This window comes from Rhineura floridana, chromosome 6 (genome assembly GCF_030035675.1).
Source record: "Rhineura floridana isolate rRhiFlo1 chromosome 6, rRhiFlo1.hap2, whole genome shotgun sequence".
Classification (NCBI taxonomy): Eukaryota; Metazoa; Chordata; class Lepidosauria; order Squamata; family Rhineuridae; genus Rhineura; species Rhineura floridana.
This window is the reverse complement of record NC_084485.1, coordinates 1,601,443-1,621,880: the sequence shown is the minus strand read 5'-3', so window position 1 is coordinate 1,621,880 and position 20,438 is coordinate 1,601,443. Positions and strand designations below refer to the sequence as shown.

Sequence of the window (20,438 nt, the reverse complement as noted above, 5' to 3'; positions counted from 1 at the left end):
ATGATTATTTTCTATGAGTGCCAGATTTGGACAGACAGCAAAGGCCAGAAGACAGGCATTTTCAGTTGCTCCCTCACAACTGCAGAACTGCCTGCCTCTGGGAACTCACTGGGAAGTCATCTATACTGTGTGTAGAATTATGGTTTTCTGGTGTTGCAAGAGCAAATCTATGCAGGAGAGATATTGGGGGGGAACAACTTTATTGTAGCAAGAATGTAATCTAGAATCCTATTAACCTTTTTTTGTAGTGAAGGAGCTTTGCTTCCTTGGTCAAGGGTCTCTTCTCCTTCCCCCTGCCCCTCCCCTTCATTGGTGTTTGTCAGATGCTAAAGCCAGCCACTTCCTAGAGACAGCGGTCCTTCTTTCCTGTGACCAAATCAAAGGCCCATCCAATTCAGACTTCCCTTTGATGCACACTAGAGGTAAGCAAGATGGTGCCCCCAAGATGTTGTTGGATTCCAACTCCTCACAGCCTTGGCCAGCATGCAGAATGCTCAGGGATGAGAGGAGTTGGAGTCCAGCAACACCTAGAGGGCTCCATGATGCCTGTTCCTGACACACCCAGTCCCGCTGGCTCAGCCACTTGTCAGGGGAGACCCGCATCCCAAAAGTCCCCTGTTAGTGTCCCTTTTAGATTATGACATCCTGGCCTGTTTGAATTTCTGTAGGAAAGTCGTTTAACCCCACCCTTTGTTATCTTTAAGAGACAGGTCTGAGTCATGTCTGTGTTGATTGATTGGTCTGGAAGGGCGACAGCCACCTGATCATTCCAGGTCGTACTCTTGGAACCAAAATAGACAGAGCTGTCCATCTGCAAGTCTCCAAGGAAGAGAAGTAAAGACTCCCCTAATCCAAGGGGTGCTGGGTTGAGCAGAGTGTGTGATCTTGGTACAGCTCTCATCAAAAAGGCAAAGGGGGAGAGAGAGAGAGAGAGAGAGAGAGAGAGAGAGAGAGAGAGCTTCCTGAGCATAAAGGAATCCTCAGAGCAAAACCAGTTTCTCAGAGATTCAATTACAAGTAAGCAATTGTCTGCAATGTGGACCAAAAAGCCGCTGACGTTGTTCTCTGCCCAAATCAGGAGAAATTCCTTGCAAATTTCACACAGGTGGTACCATATCCCTTTAAAGTTGTTGATGATAATGGCTACTTTACATTCAGAACGGTAGAAAGGCGGGGGGGGGCATTTTTACATATGTGGTGGGTATGTCCAGTTGCACAAACTTTCTGGACTGAAGCGTATTTGGAAATGGCAAGAGATCATGAGATTACTGGACAAGTGCTTCCAAAGTCACCATCAATGGCTTTGTTGATGTCTCTGAAGGTCCAAATCAAGACTTGTTCTATAACGAACAACTGATATTTTTGACTGTAGCAACACACTTAGAAATAGCAAGCTGGTGGCACACGCTTAAAAGTATTCAATTGACACTTGATACAATTGGGTGTGGATAATTGCGTTAGCTGAAAAACTAACCTGTGAAATAAAGGCGGCTCAAGTCCACGCTAAGTCGCTGACACGGATCACGGAAACATTGCCTGTCATCTGGCATCTCTTCATCTGACATGTAAACAGGGATGACCAAGAGAAACAGACACCTCATACACCTGAGCACCTATGGAGGACTTGCTGAAATAATGAACATGGCATTTGTGATCTTTCTTTTCTACAGGGAACGTTGATGGAACCTCTTATTAGTTTTGCTTTGTTTATGTATTACTACTAGTCGATGCACCAAATGTTGTATGCTTATCCCAAATAAATTTCACAGATTAAAAAAAAAAGTCCCCCGACTAAAGAGAGGAAATTAATCTGCTCAGAAGAGCCAACCGAGAAGTCTGTATCCAATTGAAAGCATGTGGATGGAGACATGTCTTCTTGCGCCCACTACTGCCCAGAGCCAGAACTGCAAGCAGGGCTGAACATTGACTGAAGCTCCTGTTGTGCTAGGAGGGAAGAGGAATGAGGTGGGGTGGCCATTATATATATTCCGGGGGTTGCGAGTCATTCTTTTATTTTTAAAAATGACAGGTTGAGTCAGTTCACAACAAATTGCACAGCAGACTGCAGTGCTTTGGGGGCTGTTGAGAAACAGGCAGAGCTTGGGCAAGTTACTTTTTTGAACTACAACTCCCATCAGCCCAATCCACTGGCCATGCTAGCTGGGGCTGATAGGAGTTGTAGTTTTAAAAAAGTAACTTTCCCAAGCTCTGTGGGTAGTGCCCCTGCCTCGCATGCAGACGGTTCCAGGTTCAGTCCCTGGAAGCACCTTCAGACAGGGCTGGGAGAGACTCTGTGCCTGGAACCCTGGAGAGCCACTGCCAGTCAGTGTAAGCAATACTGAGCTAGATGGACCAACAGCATAAGGCAACTTCCTCTGTTCCTGGAGCTCCCTGAAACTACATTCACTCCACAATACGATGCAGACCAATGCCAGACTTGGAGAGAGGACTCCTTCAAAGAGAGGACTGGCCTCTGACGGCCCTTCGAAGAGAGGACAGATCTCTGTCATGACACCTGGCCCTCCTATGTTAATGCCACTTCTCTCTGCCTGCCTACACTAGGGGTGAGGCTGTGCTGGGACCATCAAGGGGCAAGCTTTTCCACCTGCCTTGCCCCACCCCTCTGCTTGGATCTTATCAGGAAGAGCTGCAGACTGAGATGTATTGCTGCTTTGCCCCCTGCTCTTAGTGACATTTTTCTGTGGACTGTCCTTTATCAAGATGATGACTGCTTTTTGCTTTTAGTTGTTGTTCCTTTTTAGAAATGTTATAATTTTGTTGGTTTGAATTCTTGTAGATTGTGTTGTTTTGATTTGTATTTATGTTTTTCAGCTTGTGTGTGAGCCGCCTTGGGGGCCTTTTTGGCTGAAAGGAAGCCTAGAAATAAACGCAGTGGCGTCACTAGGGTTGGTGTCACCCGGTGCGGCCCGCACCACCTTCTCTCTGACTCCGAGCGATCACGTGCACGGCGGAGTGGTGGCTTGCGCACACGCACGGCCTCTAAGAGCACACGGCCAAACAACAGGGCCCAGGAGTGCGCCACCGCCTCGTTGTCTGCCGCCGCTTCCACCTCCTAAAAGCTGAGGAAGGCAGCCGGCACACCACGCAAAGGCTCTTGTTGGTGCCTAAGTGGTGCCGGGGGGCGGCTCTGGGTGTCACCCCCATCTGGTGGTGTCACCCGGTGCGGCCCGCACCTGCCGCACCCCCCTAGTGATGCCCCTGGATAAACGCTAACATAACATAACAGTGAGCAGAAGAAGAACAGGTTAGGCTCAAGGCACAGAGAAGCTCCTGGCCAGCAGGTTGCCTGCATTGCTGAGCTTCTGAGTGAAACCGAGACGAGTCTTCCCCAGACTCATCAGTGTCATCCAACCTGCAAGGCAACCCCTTGGCAGGCACTCCTGATGCAGTCAGCCCATCATTCATCGCAAGTGACTCCCCTAGCACTACCCAAGTAGTTGCTGTGAGACTCATGCAGTCAAAATCCTCATAGCGCTCCCAAACACCGTGGATTCTCTAGCTGGAGATATTTGTGTTTTCCCCACAAGAGGGCAGGAAAATTCCAGACACGGAGGGATGACTGTGCCTAGTTCCTGTGCAATGCATGAGAAACAACCGCATTTGTTGCATCATAAACAATAAGGAAATATTGTGGAATTATTTCCTTTGGGGAGTATTGGATTGAGGCAAGGAAATTACTTCTGAATCTCTTGACTCTGGGGCCACTGATTGCTCAACATTTTTGTGCAATCAACTCCTTTGAAATGTGGTGTTGGAGGAGAGCTTTGCACATACCATGGACAGCAAAAAAGACAAATATTTGGGTGTTAGATCAAATTAAACCAGAACTATCACTAGAAGCTAAAATGATGAAACTGAGGTTATCAGACTTTGGACACATCATGAGAAGACATGATTCACTAGAAAAGATGCTGGGAAAAACAGAAGGGAGTAGAAAAAGAGGAAGGCCAAACAAGAGATGGATTGATTCCGTAAAGGAAGCCACAGACCTGAACTTACAAGATCTGAACAGGGTGGTTCATGACAGATGCTCTTGGAGGTCCCTCATTCAGAGGGTCACCATAAGTCATAATCGACTTGAAGGCACATAACAACAACAAGGGCCAGGCAAATGCTTTCTCTGCTGCAGGGAAAATTCAGGGGCAATCGGTGGTAGTTTAAGAAGAAAAGCTTCAGAGTCTGGGAGACAAGGTTACAACTCTTGTTAGTTTAGGAAATATGTGACTAAAGGGGGGCCATGATAGAGGTGTAGAAGTTTATAGATAAAGTGGATAGAGAGATGGGTTTTCCCTCCTGCCTCTCTCATAATACTACAACTAAGGGCCAGCCAATGAAACTGAATGTTGGAAGATTCAGGACAGCCAAAAGAAAGGGTTTCTTCACACAGCGCATCTGGAATCCACGCCCACAGGAGGCAGCGATGCCCACCAACTTGGATGACTTTAAAAGAGGACAAGACAAATAAGTGCATGGAGGACAAGGCTATGGCTACAAGCCACCATGGCGATGTCCTGCCTCCACGGTCAGAGGCAGATTGCTTTTGAATATCACCGGTTGTCTACAGTCACAAGTGCAAGGGGAGAGTGCTGCTGCTGTGCGCTCAGGTCCTGCCTGTGGACTCTCCGTTGGGGCATCTGGCTGGCCACTGTGAGGCAAGGAGCCTGGACTAGAGGGGCTCTTCAGCACTGATGCAGCAGCCAGGCTCTTCTCATGTCCTGATTTTCTTAGGACAGCAGTTTCATTGCCCTGATCTGGATCTGGGGACAGGCAAATGTGTCGATTTCGGCTTCTCATTTTTCCAGTCTTAAATTCAGTTCTCCACATTCCCACATCAGTCTGTGATTTTTTTTTAAAAAAAAATGCAGGAACATTCATCAGTGGTGGCCCCCAAATTATGGAATGATGTTTCTGACGAGGTGCGCCTGGCGCCAACACTGTTATCTTTTCGGTGCCAGGTCAAGACTTTCCTCTTCTCCCAGGCATTTTAGCATGTGTTTTAGCATGTGTTTTAAATTGTTTTTATATTGTTTTAAATTTTTAAATTGTTTTAAATTGTTTTTAAAATATGTGTTTTAAATTGTATATTTGTTTTAATGTTTTTGATTGCTGTAAACCGCCCAGAGAGCTTCAGCTATGGGGTGGTATACAAGTGCAATAAATAAATAAATAGATCAGCATTTTAGGGTGGGTTTCTCCTAACACCTACTTTTGTATGCAATTTTGCCTAATGTAATGCCTTTTCTATGATATTTCCCCTAATATATGCATTTATATGCACACTTTAGCCAATAATATGCATTTTGGTACATGTAATCTGGCTGGAAAACTGCATTGCAAAATGTGGAGAAGTGCAAATTTCAAAGGAAGGCTGAGTTTTAGTTTTCGTGTTGCTTTGTAATGTGCAAATTAGGCAGGTTCACCTTTAAATGCAAACTGAATCAAATTTCTCCCCCCCCCCTATGACGGGAACAAGAAGGAAGTCTCTTGTGTCAGGTCTGTGGTGACACAAGCCCTGGCTGCGAGCCACAGGTAAGCACAGACAAAAGAACACAAGAGCATCCTGATTTGTCTAATCCTCTTTTAAAGTTACACACATCGATGCATATGCAATATTATTTATTTATTTATTTATTTATTAGATTTATATCCCACCCTTCCTCCCAGTAGGAGCCCAGGGTGGCAAACAAAAGCATTAAAAACACTTTAAAACATCATAAAAACAGACTTTAAAATTATACAAAAGTCAGCATGGATTTTTCGCATTCCGCAATGTTAAATTGAAAATACCCCCCATGCCATTCTGGTGCTTCCCATAAGCTCATTTCCAAACAAAACCTTACAAAACTTATAGTCCAGAACTCAGAAACACTTACTTAACAACCCTCTATGTTTTCACGGCAATATACAAAACAGTCAGAGAGAATCGAGAGTTCAAAGTGTAAAAAGAGAGAGAGAGAAAACAGACCTCTTTTGAACATTTTTCTGTTGGAGTTCTCATACTTTGTTAAAATTAATTAAAAATCAGCCATGCTCATAGAGTACCTGTAATGCTATTCATTAATAGGCAAAAAACCTTGCGGTTTAAGAGCATACCTATAGCCAACAGATATTTCTATCAAACTTTAAAAAGCAGTGAAATTGGGCAGCTATAGTGAATGTACCAGAGGAACAAGAGACCTGACCTCCTCTCTGAGATATTGTACTGCCCTACAAATTGGTCAAAATGCAAACACAATTTGGGTTGGTCTTTCACAGTCCAGTCCACTTCCTGTGTAGCTTGGAAGAATTTGGTAACATGTGCCTCTGAGCATATGGTGAGTGGTAGCAATACCTGCCATATCCAAAGATGGAGAATTACATTTTTGTATGCTTGTTTGTGTTCTTACATTGCTTCTTTCCTGTGTTACTAATGTTTCTACAGAGAATGTGAACTAGAAAATTTTATTTCCCTCACTGTTCATCCCAGACATCTGTGTCAATTTTATTTTTATTAATTTCAAAGCCTTTTTATTGGTCATCGTCATATGATGGTGAAGACAGCCTTTTTTGTTTCAAACTGGAGGTTATGTTCTATTTCCATTTTGGGTGCATTAACCGTTGAATCTGAAACTGCAGTTTGATGTAAAATCAGACTGATTACAATATGTTGCTACTTCAGCAATGACTCTTTGTACACCAAAACCAGTACCTTGAACTTACCCCAGTAGCTAATGGACTGCCTTCAAGTCGATCCCGACTTCTGGTGACCCTATGAATAGGGTTTTCATGGTAAGGGGTATTCAGAGGGGATTTACCATTGCCTCCCTCTGAGGCTGAGAGGCAGTGACTGGCCCAAGGTCACCCAGTGCACTCATGGCTATGTGGGGATTCGGACCCTGGTCTCCCAGGTTGTAGTCCAACACCTTAACCACTACGCCACACTGGCTCTGTAGCTAATAGGTAACAATAGATATTGGGGGTGGAGCTACTTTTCTGGGATCCCCTCCCTGGAGAGGCTTACCCAGGCCCCCAAATGGTATTCTTTTAAGCATGTGGTTAAGAGCCGCCTCTTCCCTGTTTGGCTGATACCACCTAACAGTAATGCTCCTCCGTCACCCAGAAATCTGCTGCCAGATGTTGCCCCTGAAAGGTTATGTCTTGTAGCATTAGTGACATGATCTTCTACGTGGCACTTCTTTGCTTGTTTTATGTTTGCAGTTGTGTGTATCTATTATTCTTTATTGTTTCATGTTGTGGGTTACTTTGGATTTGTTTAGAAGAAGCAGAAAATTTAGAATTATTCAGAAAATAATCAGAATAAAAGAGATAACGCAACACATTTGAACGCAGAACGGAAGACCAAAGCATGCTAAACATGATATGTGAGGGATATTCTAGAGAAGTTGCCTTCTTGGGACTGATGCTGCTGACGTAGCTGTTTCACTTCCAATTTGCCTGGGAAAAGAGGCAGCAGGCATCCTGAGGCCTTGGTGCATGGCCCTGATGCTGCCAGCTGTGTGCAGCGAACCCTGGGCAGAAGCTGAGCAGGAGGAAGGCGGAAATGGAGACAGGACTGTGAGCAGCGTGTTAATCCAACCCTGTTAGACCCACGAACCACTGGATTCAGCAAACGTCAGCCCCGCCATGATGATGGGCCACGATGGATATAATAAGGGCAATGGAAGAGCTTGCTCTGTGTAAACCCTGAAGTCACTTGTGGGTCAGAGAGACAAAGGGCCCTTCCAGACTTCCTCTTCCACAACGAGCTAAAGGAAAATTGTGATTGTGGCTCCACCTTGCGTCTCATCAAGTGCTTTATCTTCATCTCACTATACTCTACCCATGCAGCCAACGGGCAGGTGCTTTCTTGAAATGGTTTCTCCCGCCTACCTGCCTGCCCACCCTTTAACTGACTGTTTCCTGAGCACCATTTCCTCATTCTTTGTAGTGCTCTTTTATGTTTAATTTGTACCTAGACTCCTGCCCTCCCCTTTGAAATGGCCAGTCTATGAATTACATGAGAACTAACAGGCAAGTTCCACAGCCAAACTATAATGTGAACCACGCAAGGCTTGTTTGAGATCCATTTGAACACTTGTAACTTGTTGATTGGTGATAAATGAACTGTGTTCCTTATGTAGGCAGGATCTTTTCATCTTCTGCCTCATGCAGACCATCCAGGTGTTTGTTCTGCAATTAAAATGCAGTCTGGCTGGGATGTTTTCTGCTGGGAGGAAGGTCGGGATATAAATAAAAAATCAAATCAATCAGTGTTTTGGTACACTTGCGAGTGACTCCCTGTTCTTTCACTGTTCTCCCTGTTCTTTCAGTGACTCACAGGGACTCATTGATCCCTGGAGCTCATATTAAGGAACCATCAATGCAAACTGTCCTTAACCAAGCAAGGTCATCAGAAGACTCTTCTCCAGTCCCAGAGTCTTGCCACCCACCTCCAGTTTTGGCCTGAGCATCGACAGCCGCTATCTGGGGCGAGAGCACTTGACAATAATTCTTTGTAGGAGGCGGGTGACTGCTATTTATTTATTTATAAGATGCCTTACCTGCCCTTCACCATAAGATCCCAGAGTGGGCTACACAGCAGTAGAAAATACCATTATAAAAACAGATGAAAACATTACAATTAAAACGCCTGGTAACCTCCAGGCTGGATTACTGTAATGCGCTCTATGTGGGGCTGCCCTTGAGGTTGGTCCAGAAGTTGCAGCTGGTGCAAAATGCGGCAGCGGGAGTGCTCACTGGGGCAGGGTATTGCCAACATGTCACCCTGCTGCTGAAAGAATTGCACTGGCTGCCCATTTGCTGCCAGGCCAAGTTCAAGGTTCTAGTTTGGTGTACAAAGCCCTATACAGGTTGGGACCAGGATACCTGAAAGACCATGTTACCCTTATATACCCAGCCGATCACTACGCTCTGCAGGTGAGGGCCTCCTGCAGATACCTGTAGAGTGCAGCACCAATTTACCAGTATAACCAGTAGAGTCCAGTAGCGTTTTAGCTTGCTTATCAGTGCCAGTCGCCGACCGAAATAATAGACCATTAGCCACGTCTTTAAGAAAACAAAACTTTACTGGTTTCACACGGTGCTCGGTCTCTTGCTCACCAACCAACTCTATAATGCTTTCCTATTACCCCCACACCTCTGTGTGCTCATTGAAGCCTTTTTATCGCTGCTTCACTTATCAGTTACAGCTGCAGCCTGACCTTGGGCGTTTCTGCCAAGCGCTGTCCATTACCGGCTTCACTGTGTCTTTAACTCCTAACGGTCTTGTCTGGAACTGGCTGTGTTGCCCACCTAAGCCTGACAGCCCCCACCTTCCAGACAGACATTTCAAGTTACAATTTTACATTTTTTTTTTCACAGTACAATTATACATTTCCTTTGTTACATACATTTGCTTTTTACTTTGTACAGTCTTCAGGCATTTTTCACTTTTCTACATTCTTTACACATTTAACACATATATGCACAGTCACTGTCACCTTCTTGAGCATACTTTGCCATTCATGCTCTTATGCTATTTATGAACAGAGTATCACTGTCTGTTATTACTTTGCACTGTTTGTTTTCCTCTTTGTTTGTCTCACCCTGTACGGCTGATACTTGGAAACGTTCTGGCGGTTTCCCTATGTTTTGTCGTGTTGACCTCCTTAATATTTCTGTTTCTTGTTCCTGTTCTGTTTCTGTATCTGTGTTTGATGCACTGCTACTGGAAGCAGAGCTGCTTGTCTCTATCTCCTGTTTTGTTTCTTCCCTTTCCTGTTTTATTTGTTGAGCAGGCTCTGTTGCATTTATGCCATTTGTGTCACTGCAATCTAGATTTACATATGTTTTGTGGTTCTCTGAGTCTTGTTCTTGTGTTCTAACACTCCTGCTGAGTGTTACACTACCATCCTGTGGAACCCACACGCGGTAATTCACATGTTGAAACCCCAACACGTATCCCTTTTTCGCTCTGGGAGCCAATTTTCCCTTTCTCTTTCCCTTGGGAACATGCACCCAGCATGGGGAACCAAATTTCAGTATGTGTTGCAATCTGGGCTTTCTTTTGTACAACATTTCATATGGTGACATGGCAATAGTTCTATGCAGTACTCTATTTTGAATATATGTAGCATACATTAAACTTTTTCCCCTGAAAGATTGATCAAGGCCTGAATCCTTTAACATTGCTCTCATTGCATCCTGCAATGTTTTGTTTTTCCTTTCTGCTGTCCTGTTCTGATGTGGAGAAAACGGGGCGGTTACAGCATGATTTATTCCTTTCTTTTCAAAATATTCTTCCAGGGACTTTCCTGTGAACTCCCCGCCCTGGTCAGATCTAATCTGTTGCACCTGTGTACCATGCTGCACTTCTACTCTGTTTAGAAAACGTTTTAATTGCTCTGCAGCCTCATCTTTTGTTTTCAATAACTTTACATGACAAAATCTTGCAAAATCGTCAACAATCACGAGAAAATATTTAGCACCACCTTTTGTTTTGGGAAATGGTCCCGCTAAATCAACATGTATTGTCTGATAAGGCTTATCTGTATTTCTTTCAGCTACTTTGTTAATTGGAGCTACAGTGGCCTTTGTCTGCTGACATACTTCACACTGCATGTATTGCTTGCAGTCTTTTAGTTGTACATCAGCACTGAATTGCTCTGCCTTTTTCACAGTCTCATAATTTACATGCCCCAGCCTTCGGTGCCATTCATGGATACATCTATCATGTGTTTTCTTATGCATTACTAGTGAGGCTTGTACTGCAGGGTTTACATTTACATAGAACATGCCTTCCTCACAATATCCTTTTAGGCACACCTTTCCCCTTTTCATTATTTCACATTTCTTGTTACTAAATAACACACTATAACCCATTTGCAATAGTTTTGAAACTGACAGAATGTTGTTAGTTAAATTAGGCACAAATAAAACATTTGTCATTATTGTTTGTAAAGCACATAACTGTACAGTACCCTTACCCATCACCTGTTGTTTAGTGCCATCAGCTAAACTCACGTCTTCATTAGCTGGCACCATTGTTTTAAATAGACTTTTATCTTTTATCAGTGAATGGGTGGAACCTGAGTCCAGGACCCACAAACTATTGTCTCTGTTAACAAAGTCTTTTTCATTCTTTGTCTTTGCACTCACCAACTGCACGTGTGAGGGTTTTCTTCCATCCCTCCTCCTTCTCAGTAAGTCACAGTCCCGCCTTAAATGATGCAAGGAGCCGCAGTTGTAACAAGCTTTAGTCCCAAAAGCCTTTATCTCAGTCTTTTCTTTCACTCCTTTCGTTCCGTCCCTCTTGCCTTTGTTTTGTTTCTTTTCTTCTCTCCCACTCTTGCTTTAGTTTGTCTGCAACATATCGAAACGAAAGTCCAGAATTGGGCATCGCTTCAAGTGCGCTGATAACAGGATTCCAAGAGTCATTAAGTGTTGAAAGAGTGATATAGATCTGCTGCGTTTCAGAGTGTTCCACTCCCCTTTCTTGTAATTCTACAAACAGGCTTGTAATGTTCATTAAGTGTTCTGACATAGTTACTTCGTCAGTTAGCTGCATTCTGTATAGTTTTCTCGCAAGACTTATTCTACTGCTAGCTGTTTCTTGAACATAATATGCTCTTAAAGCAGCCCACATTTCTTTAGCAGTCTCTTTACCTCTTAGAAGCAGTAGTTGCGAGTCTCCAACAGCCAAGATAATTAATGACTTCGCTCTTTCATCCAAGCGTAGCCATTCAGCAGGTGGTGGAAGAGAGGGGGGTTGTTGGTCAATTACCTTCCATAAATCTTCTCTGTTTAGATAGGCTTGCATGCGCAGCCGCCAACATGAGTAATTTCGTTCAGAGAGACGTTCCAGTGGAATGCCAGCCAAAGTTACTCCAGTCATTCTTGCAGACCTCTTATCACTTTGGTTTCCAGGCAACACGGTTCTCTATCTCTGCTTTGCCGCTCTCCCACAGCTCACCAGCTCTCCGGCTCAGCTTCCTTCGGTTGTCCGGCGTAGCTCAAGCTTGCTCACTGGTTTTAACTGGGTGTTACTGGTTTGGAACTGGGCCCATAACCCTTGTAGAGTGCAGCACCAATTTACCAGTATAACCAGTAGAGTCCAGTAGCGTTTTAGCTTGCTTATCAGTGCCAGTCGCCGACCGAAATAATAGACCATTAGCCACGTCTTTAAGAAAACAAAACTTTACTGGTTTCACACGGTGCTCGGTCTCTTGCTCACCAACCAACTCTATAATGCTTTCCTATTACCCCCACACCTCTGTGTGCTCATTGAAGCCTTTTTATCGCTGCTTCACTTATCAGTTACAGCTGCAGCCTGACCTTGGGCGTTTCTGCCAAGTGCTGTCAATTACCGGCTTCACTGTGTCTTTAACTCCTAACAGTCTTGTCTGGAACTGGCTGTGTTGCCCACCTAAGCCTGACAATACCATCTTACCAGGAGGTCCATTCTGCACAACATAGGAAGCAGACCTTTAGTGTGGCGGCACCTACCCCGTGGAATTCCCTCCCCTTAAATATTAGGCAGGCGCCATCTCTGTTATCTTTTTGGCACCTATTGAAGACCTTCCTCTTTCAACAAGCCTTTTAAGTTGAGACCTATCCCAGTCTGCGTCTGTGTTGGAAATGCTTTTAATATGTCCTTAACCCTTCTTTTTAAAAATGTTTTTAATCTTAGATATTTTGAAAGCTTTTTTTTAGTAACATTTTTGAAGATGTTTTATTTTAATGTGTTTTAAAGTTTCTTTTTATGTTGTTTTAATGTTTTTTGTGCTTTTGTTTGCCACCCTGGGCTCCTGCTGGGAGGAGGACATTATGATGATGATGATGATGATGATGATGATAAAATGCATAAAACCCTTCCAAATGGATCAGAACAATATAAATTCAGCAAAAGAGGTGGGAGAGGTGCATCCTATGGCTGGGCTGTCATGGGCCCTTGGGGGGGTACAGAGGTGGGAGGTGACTCTGGAGGCCACACAATTTCCAGAGGGACAGCTGTGTTCATATCATTCTCCAGCACAGGATATGTGGGTGGGAGAACAGACATTGCCAAACGGAAAGGAGAAGGAGAAGGAGCAGCAGTGTGACAGTTCTCTGTAAACGCTCCTGATAAGGAAAGGGGTCTGCATTGTTTTTGCATCTATGTCTGCTGGGAGCAGTCGTCACCATCAGACTCGGTGAGCCTTGGTGTCAGCCATTGCCAGGTGACAACCCCCCAGTTCTGCTTCTCCATCCCATCTGAGCCAGATGAAGCTGCCTTGCGGTTGAACCGGTGCCTAGGGACAGTGGTGGGCTGCGTGAGGTGGACCAATAAACTACAGCTGGATCCCGGCAAGACAGAAGCTGGTGGGTGGTTCTGATGCCCAGGGATTCAGCAGACAGCCTGCTCTAGCCTAGGCAGCGTCATGCTCACCCTGAAGGAGAAGGTTTGTAGCTCGGAGGTATTCCTAGAAGGTCCACATTACCTGAATCCCAGAGGCAGGGAGGCTCTCCTTCCAGCTGGCTCCCCAGCTATGGCCGTTCCTGGGTCGAGGTGGTTTTGCCAGAGTGGTTCCAGTAACCTCGCACTTAAACGACTGTGATGCACTCAGCGCTCTACATGGGGCTACCAAGGGAATGACCCAGAAGGGAGCTGCCACAGGGAGGACTGATGGAGTCATATAGAGCACCTCTCCTGCAGGATCTGCACTGACTGTGTCTATTTGCTACTAGGTCCAGTTAATGGTTATTCATCATGGATTTGCTTGTTCAGCTGTAAAGTGGGGCGGGGAGGGGGTTTCTATCAAACTCAGCATAGAGGGAAGGGGTGGAAACCTCCACACACTCACACACTCTTTCCCATGCTCTCCATGCGCACCTGCTTGATGCCATCTTCCCCCTCATTCCCTGGTTCACTGGTACCATCAGAGCTAGGCTGGTGGAAAATGTCTTAATGGAAGAGGCGCAGTGAGGGAAGGAAGGTGGGGAGGTTGGCCTCTCCCCATCATGCCTATTTTGATATAAAAAGTAGACACACACACAGCCTTATAGACAAACAAGCAAGTTGCTTGAGCACACACCTGCCTAGGCTGCCCTCAGCATTACCTGCGTGACTGGCAGGGGCAGACCACCAAGGTCTCAGCGGGCAGTTTCTCTCTGGACTCTGTCCTGCTACCCCCCCTTTCCAAACTGGAGGTGCTGCCACAGATTGAACCTGGGAATTTCTGCCTGCCCTACACATGCCCTGCTCCTGAGCCATGGGGGCCCCTTCCCCAACCCCAGCTTTGCCAGCCTTGGTCTGGAGGTGCACACTAAGGGACATTGCCCTGGCCTGGATCAGTCTAGGCAGGAGAGGCTCATTTTGAGCAGAGCTTCCTGGTCTCCTTGTGCAGCCACTCCTACCTGGAAGGGGGTGGGAGGCAGGGCTGCCTTTCTCAGCCTCGGCCGTCTCTAGGCAGTCCAACTCACCTCCAAAAAGCACCAGGAGATTTGAGCACCTCCTGGAACTCCTCATTCTCCTCTGAGCCAGCCTGAGGTCTGTTCCTGCAGGTAAGGGCTGCTGCAGAAGAAGAATCTGGGAGCTATCCCTTCCTGACAGTCCCAATGACATGTTGGCTTTTTCTGTCTGTTTTTCAGTCCCATTTATCTGATTCTTTCATTTGACCGTGGGCATCCATAGGCATTTTTACAGGGTTGCGAGTTGTACTCCCAATATGCATCCATGCATCCATCTACAATGCATGGTCTACAATTTCTGGAAGATCTAGTGACTGAGTGGGCAGTAGTGGCTGGGATGGAAAGATCTGTCAGCCTCAGCTCTCTCTTTCTCACTTGTCTAATGTTCAATTCAGGTCTCTACATTCCTGCAGCAATCTGCGATTAAAAAAAAATCCTCATGAAAATTCTCCACCATTTTAGTGCAAATTTCTCCAAATAAACTCACTTTCGTAGGCAGTTTTGACAAAGGTGCACATTTCTGCAAGCCATTTCTCATCACATCATGCCGTGTTGCATGTTATTTTCACTCATATATTTATTTATTTATTAAATTTATATAACGCCCCATAGCTGAAGCTCTCTGGGCAGTTTACAGCAATTAAAAACATTAAAAACAAATATACAATATATTCATTTTATGCATACTTTCCCTTAATATATGCATTTTTGTAACTATTGTTTAGTTGGCAAACTGCATCCCAAAATTCTAATAAATGCAAATTTCAAAGGATGGCTGAGTTTCGGTTCTCGTATTGGAAATTGCGAATTTGATAAATGTGAACTGAATTGAAATTCTCACCCAGCCCTACTAGTGGCAAAGCTTGGGTAGACGTAGCCTGTGAAATAGCAGGATTCCCTCTCTGTCCTTCCTCTGTTGCTCCTCAACAGGTAGCCCTGTGGTCTGTTGATGGAAAGGCGTGGCATCCAGAAAACATCTTTCCACTCAACTCAAAAATTCTCTGTTCTTTCCCGGACCCCCTTCACTCCTCCAACCTGTGATTAACTGCACTGCTACTGCTACAATCAACTTCACAGCCATGCACACCATTTCCCTAAAAATAAAAAAACCACCAGGATGACAACACTGGACTATACTTCAGGGTTGCCACACACTGCTCCATCTCCCCGTTCTCCCCTGCAAAACGGGCATAACACTGAGGCTACTTTGCAGGGCTGGAGTAACCCACACTTTCTCAGTCAGTCCTGCTCTCTGCAATTGTGGCTATAATAAAGATGGACTTTATCTACATTGGGATTAACAGAGTAAATTTAAAAATATTTACACACACAGAAGAAAATCACATTTCTTGGTATGAAAGAAAGGTCATAACACCTGCCTCTCTCTGCTTCTGCCTTTTTGGGGGGGGCTAACGACAGGCTCCTCCCCAGTCACAGCTACGCTAAAATGGTCTGTGCATGAATTGTTTTCTATGGGGCAGCAATGAGCAATCACCTCTCCAAGGAGGTCCTCCTTGCCACAGATTTGCATTGTGTTTTGTATCCACGTAGGACAGGACGTACTTTCAAATCACACAGGGCAGGGATCTCCGTCTGCTACTGCTCCACCTCAGCTGCCTGCCACATAAAGTAGGCGAGCTGAACGGCCTGGCAAGAGGCCGGCTGTGATCCCTGTTCCTGGGGCAGGCACAGAGTGCACAGCACTTCAGGGGCTCAAGAGGCATTGCAATATGACAGTCCCTGGACTGAGGACTTGGGTTGGGTTACACAAGAAGCTAAGCTATTGCTCTCAAAGACCAGTGCCAATAAACGAACCTACACCACTCCCAGAAGATAGAATAATAGAATAGTAGAGTTGGAAGGGGTCTATAAGGCCATCAAGTCCAACCCCCTGCGCAATGCAGGAATCCAATAGATACGCAGGCTCAGGCTTTGATGGGTCTCCATGTGGCCATTGCAGCGTCCACTGATATGCTGCCTGCCTTCAGGGAAACGCTTGTCCTGCTGTCATGTGCCAAGGACGATCTGCCACAGTATTCCTGAGCACTGAGGAAAATTGTGGTGGTGGGGATAGATGTTGTTCGATGGGCACTCTAGGGGCTTTCTTCCGCTTCTCCACTGCCAACACACCCAGCATTCCTGTGGGGCTGTGCATTGCAGACGAATCCATGAAGGCTATGTTCTGTCTCTACTGTTGGAGCCAGTATTTATTATTGTTATTATTGTCATTTATTAAATTTATACCCCACCCTTCCTCCCAGAAGGCACCTATGAATACCAGTTGCTGGGAAACAAGCATGGGAAGAGCGCTCATGTGCTCAAGTCCTGCTTCCCACAATGTGGGCATCTGGTTGGTCACTGTGAGAACACTGTGGAACCAATGACCTAGAGAGGTAGTGGGCTCTCCGACACTGGAGGCATTCAAGAGGCAGCTGGACAGCCATCTTTCGGGAATGCTTTGATTTGGATTCCTGCATTGAGCAGGGGGTTGGACTCGATGGCCTTGTAGGCCCCTTCCAACTCGACTATTCTATGATTCTAGGATACTGCGCTAGATGGGCCCCCTTTGGCCTGAACTGCTCCAATCAGATGCTTCTTACGTTCTTTGGCTCCTGAGTGAAGGAGAAGTCATCTCTCAGCAGGACTTTTCACTGATAAATTGATATGCCTCCAAAGAATTTGCAAGTCCCTGGAAGACAGCTTGAAGACAAATGGGCTATATTTACTAGTGTTTGATGGCACACACCGGCATTTTTAACTTGCCTTGATTTTGGCAGATGAGGTTCTGGAAGTGGTTGACTATCACATATTACTGCTTTTACATGCTGTCTGTTAAATTCTGTAGTGTGTACTGGTAGTAATATTCGACATTTCATCTGCCAAAATCAAAACAAGGAGAAGATGCCACAAGTCTAAAAGCATTTGAGTTTCAGATTTTGAGTAGCAAAATTTGGTGTGCTAATCATGGTTTCAGCTCAGTGGGCGACTGATTTCCCTCAGACAGAACATCTAGGGCCAGACCCATTGCTAAGGGTCTTGGACCTGAACCTGGATCAGTCCTGAGATTTCAGAGTCTTCTCTAAGCAGCATCATGGGGTTCAGGATGACCTTTCTCCTTCTGGGATCCCTGGGCCTTTGGGCCAAGATTTCTACAGTGTCTGCGGACCTCGGTGAGTACAGTCAGAGGAAGCGAGTGAGTGAAACTTGGGGGGGCAGTGCTGGGGTTGTTCTTTCATTCTCTCCCCCCACCCACTGGGCAGCCTCTTTTTGCACTCTTGGCTTGCCTGGCCTGTCAGCCACTTGGATCTCTTTCTTCTCTGGCCCCAGGTATATGCATCATCCCTCCTGATGGCGGCCTCTGCTTTGTTCTACAAGAGCACTGGTACTACAACTATGAGAAAAAGATGTGCCTGCCATTCAACTGGGGGGGATGTGGAGGAAACGAGAACAATTTCGAGAGTCGCAAAGCATGTGAATCTGCGTGCAGCAAATACGGTAAGGCTACTCAGAGGATTGCTCAGATGTGGTAAGCATATCTAAACATGTCTAATACCCCACATTTCAGCTCTGAATCCTCAGTGCAATAGGAGAGGGCACAGTGAGCATACGCTTGCAGGCTTCCCTTTGGGGCTGTCTGGTTGGCCACTGTGAGGCCAGGAGGCTGGACTAGATGTGCCCCTTTGGCCTGCAGTTCTTCTAAAGAGCTCGGCTGAGAGGGTCATGACGAAGGCCTGTCTGGTCCAGCCTCCTGTTCCCACAGTGACCAGTCAGACGCCTCTAGAAGGCCCACAAGCAGGGCACGGGGGCAACCACTGCTTTCCAGAGACAGGTATTCTGTTTCAAGGCATGCAGCCTCAGATCCTGGAAGCCATGATGACTAGAGGCCACCTAGAGACTCCTCTTCCTCCTCCGTGAATTGGCCAGTATCTCACTTGGTGACCTTCCCCACCACAGTGAGTTCCACAGCTGAACTACGCACAGTCTCTGCACCAGAAGCTGAAGACCCAGCTGGGGGCACTGGGTGTCCTTGTTAGCTTAGTGGAAAACATTATTGAAGATAAAATCATCAAACGTTCTGAACAACCAGTCTTGCTGAAGAAGAGCCAGCCTGGCTTCTGCAAGGGGTCACTAATCACTTGTTCTTTGGGAGTATTCAGTAAGACTCTTGAGGAGGTTTAACAGTCATGGAATAAAAGGGGACTAGTAACTGGCAAAAGACCAAGAAGCTGCTGCATTCGAGCTGCCTTTCCCTCTCCCCATCCAGCAGACAGACACATGGGGCAGCCACTCCCCTCCAGCTGAGCCCTTTCCAGGGGTCCAATGCCCGCTCTTTCTCCTGCAGGCTGAAGGTGCAGGCTAGGAATGATGGGACTGACTTGCTACTTATTTGGGTGACATACGAGGTAGGCTGTCCAGACTGCATGAGGAACCCACTTGGGTTGGGGTGGTGCTGTTTGATCTTAAGGATGCCGACTAAGCAGCATGGGATCTGAGCATTGCTTCCCGTTGCCGAGGATGCTGCTGGGGCAGAGAATTGTGTGTATCCAAGCATGATGCGAGGGTTGCACGACTGTGTCCTCAGGGTCATGGCAAGGGATTCTGGGGGCTGGCTGGGCAGGCACACACCTCTTAGGGGAGCAAGGCCTCTTGAGTGAGCCCTGGAGTATAAGAGGAAGTCCCATTTGATCTTTACGTTTCAGATGTGACAATCTCTCAGCTTTGTGTTGACTGGAAGAGGGTGACTTTCCCCCACTTCAGAGAACCTTCCTCCAGTTCATGTAAGGTTGAGTGAGAGAGCACCCTTGGTTCTTAAGGCATTTGGCTTCACACTCTTCCCCTCCAAACTCTGAGTGACATTTTCATCCAACAGAATAAAAATATCTCTGTAGGAGTGCCATTCCAGGTGTATTCTGCAGAACAAAAGCCAGTTGAGCCAGAGCAAGCAGGAATCTGCTTTCCTTTGTTCCCGGGAATCTCCTCCGCCAAATCCTCACCTGGCTTGGTGTCTGCAGATCTTCCTTTGTTGAAGGAAAGTCTTTGGTCAGAATGAGCCCAGTGAGGAAGGCAGGTGCAGGCAGGGCCTGACCCACTTGCCTTTTCTTCTTCCCTAGGCTAGAAAAGATGATGGAGAAGGCAAAATTCCTCAGATGAAATTTGGCTGAGAAAGATTGGGAAGAGAAGCAAAACTCCATCCCAGGACACACACCAGGCAACATCTCCTGTGTGGAGGAACTTTGCATTTGGCCTCTCCAGATAAATGGCACCTGAATCTCTTAGTGCTCCTGAAGCATGCGCTGATGGTGTTTTCCTCACTGTGGGTGCAGAGGGGGAAATGGGGAAGACTTGTTACAGCAAAGTCCCCTCCAAGGAAAGTTTGCATATAAAAAAATATCTAATTGATTCAAATACCCTCATTTTGGGAGTGTGTCTGTGGTGGTTTTGTTCTGATTTGTTTCGTTTTAAATCATTAAACCCTAACCCTGACCCTAACCATTAATGTGTTTTCTCTAATTGACTTTTATGTTAACAGGAAGCATGCTTGGTTAAACAAATTCAACAAAAAGGCTTAACTGATCCCTTCAAAGCATGAATTAAACACTGAGGTTAATGAGGACAAAGGCAGAAGGGCACTTGGCTCCACAGAGTGCTTCCATGGCTGCAGAACAGCAAAGGCAGAGGGGTGACAGAGGGCTCATCCAAACGGAGCAGGATAATCCACGTTTTCCATATCTGGTTCGTCATCTGACAGTCCTCACTTTGCCTGTTTGTTCGCTCTTTCCCAATAAAAAAAACGCTTTTTTTGCGCCCACACACACAGCGAGAGGACCCGTACTTCTTACTTTTTCCCAGCTCCACCCATAACACTCCGCCCTATTCACCAATTGGTCTGCAAAAATATGAGTATGCTCCTCTCCACCTTTGCAACAAAGCACAAGGCGCATGCGCTTGAACGTACCAGCGTGAAAGTTTGAATTTCCAGTGGCTGTAAT

General features: G+C 46.0%; 1 protein-coding gene across 1 annotated transcript; it reads left to right on the top strand.

Moving 5' to 3' along the window:
* The first annotated feature begins 17,551 nt into the window (after positions 1-17,551).
* LOC133386479 (kunitz-like toxin PcKuz2) lies at positions 17,552-20,012 on the top strand. The gene is made up of 3 exons (XM_061630137.1): positions 17,552-17,618; positions 17,776-17,943; positions 19,979-20,012. Exons 1-3 carry the CDS (start codon positions 17,552-17,554, stop codon positions 19,993-19,995), a joined length of 252 nt encoding a protein of 83 aa, XP_061486121.1. The 3' UTR covers positions 19,996-20,012.
* Positions 20,013-20,438: the final 426 nt, after the last annotated feature.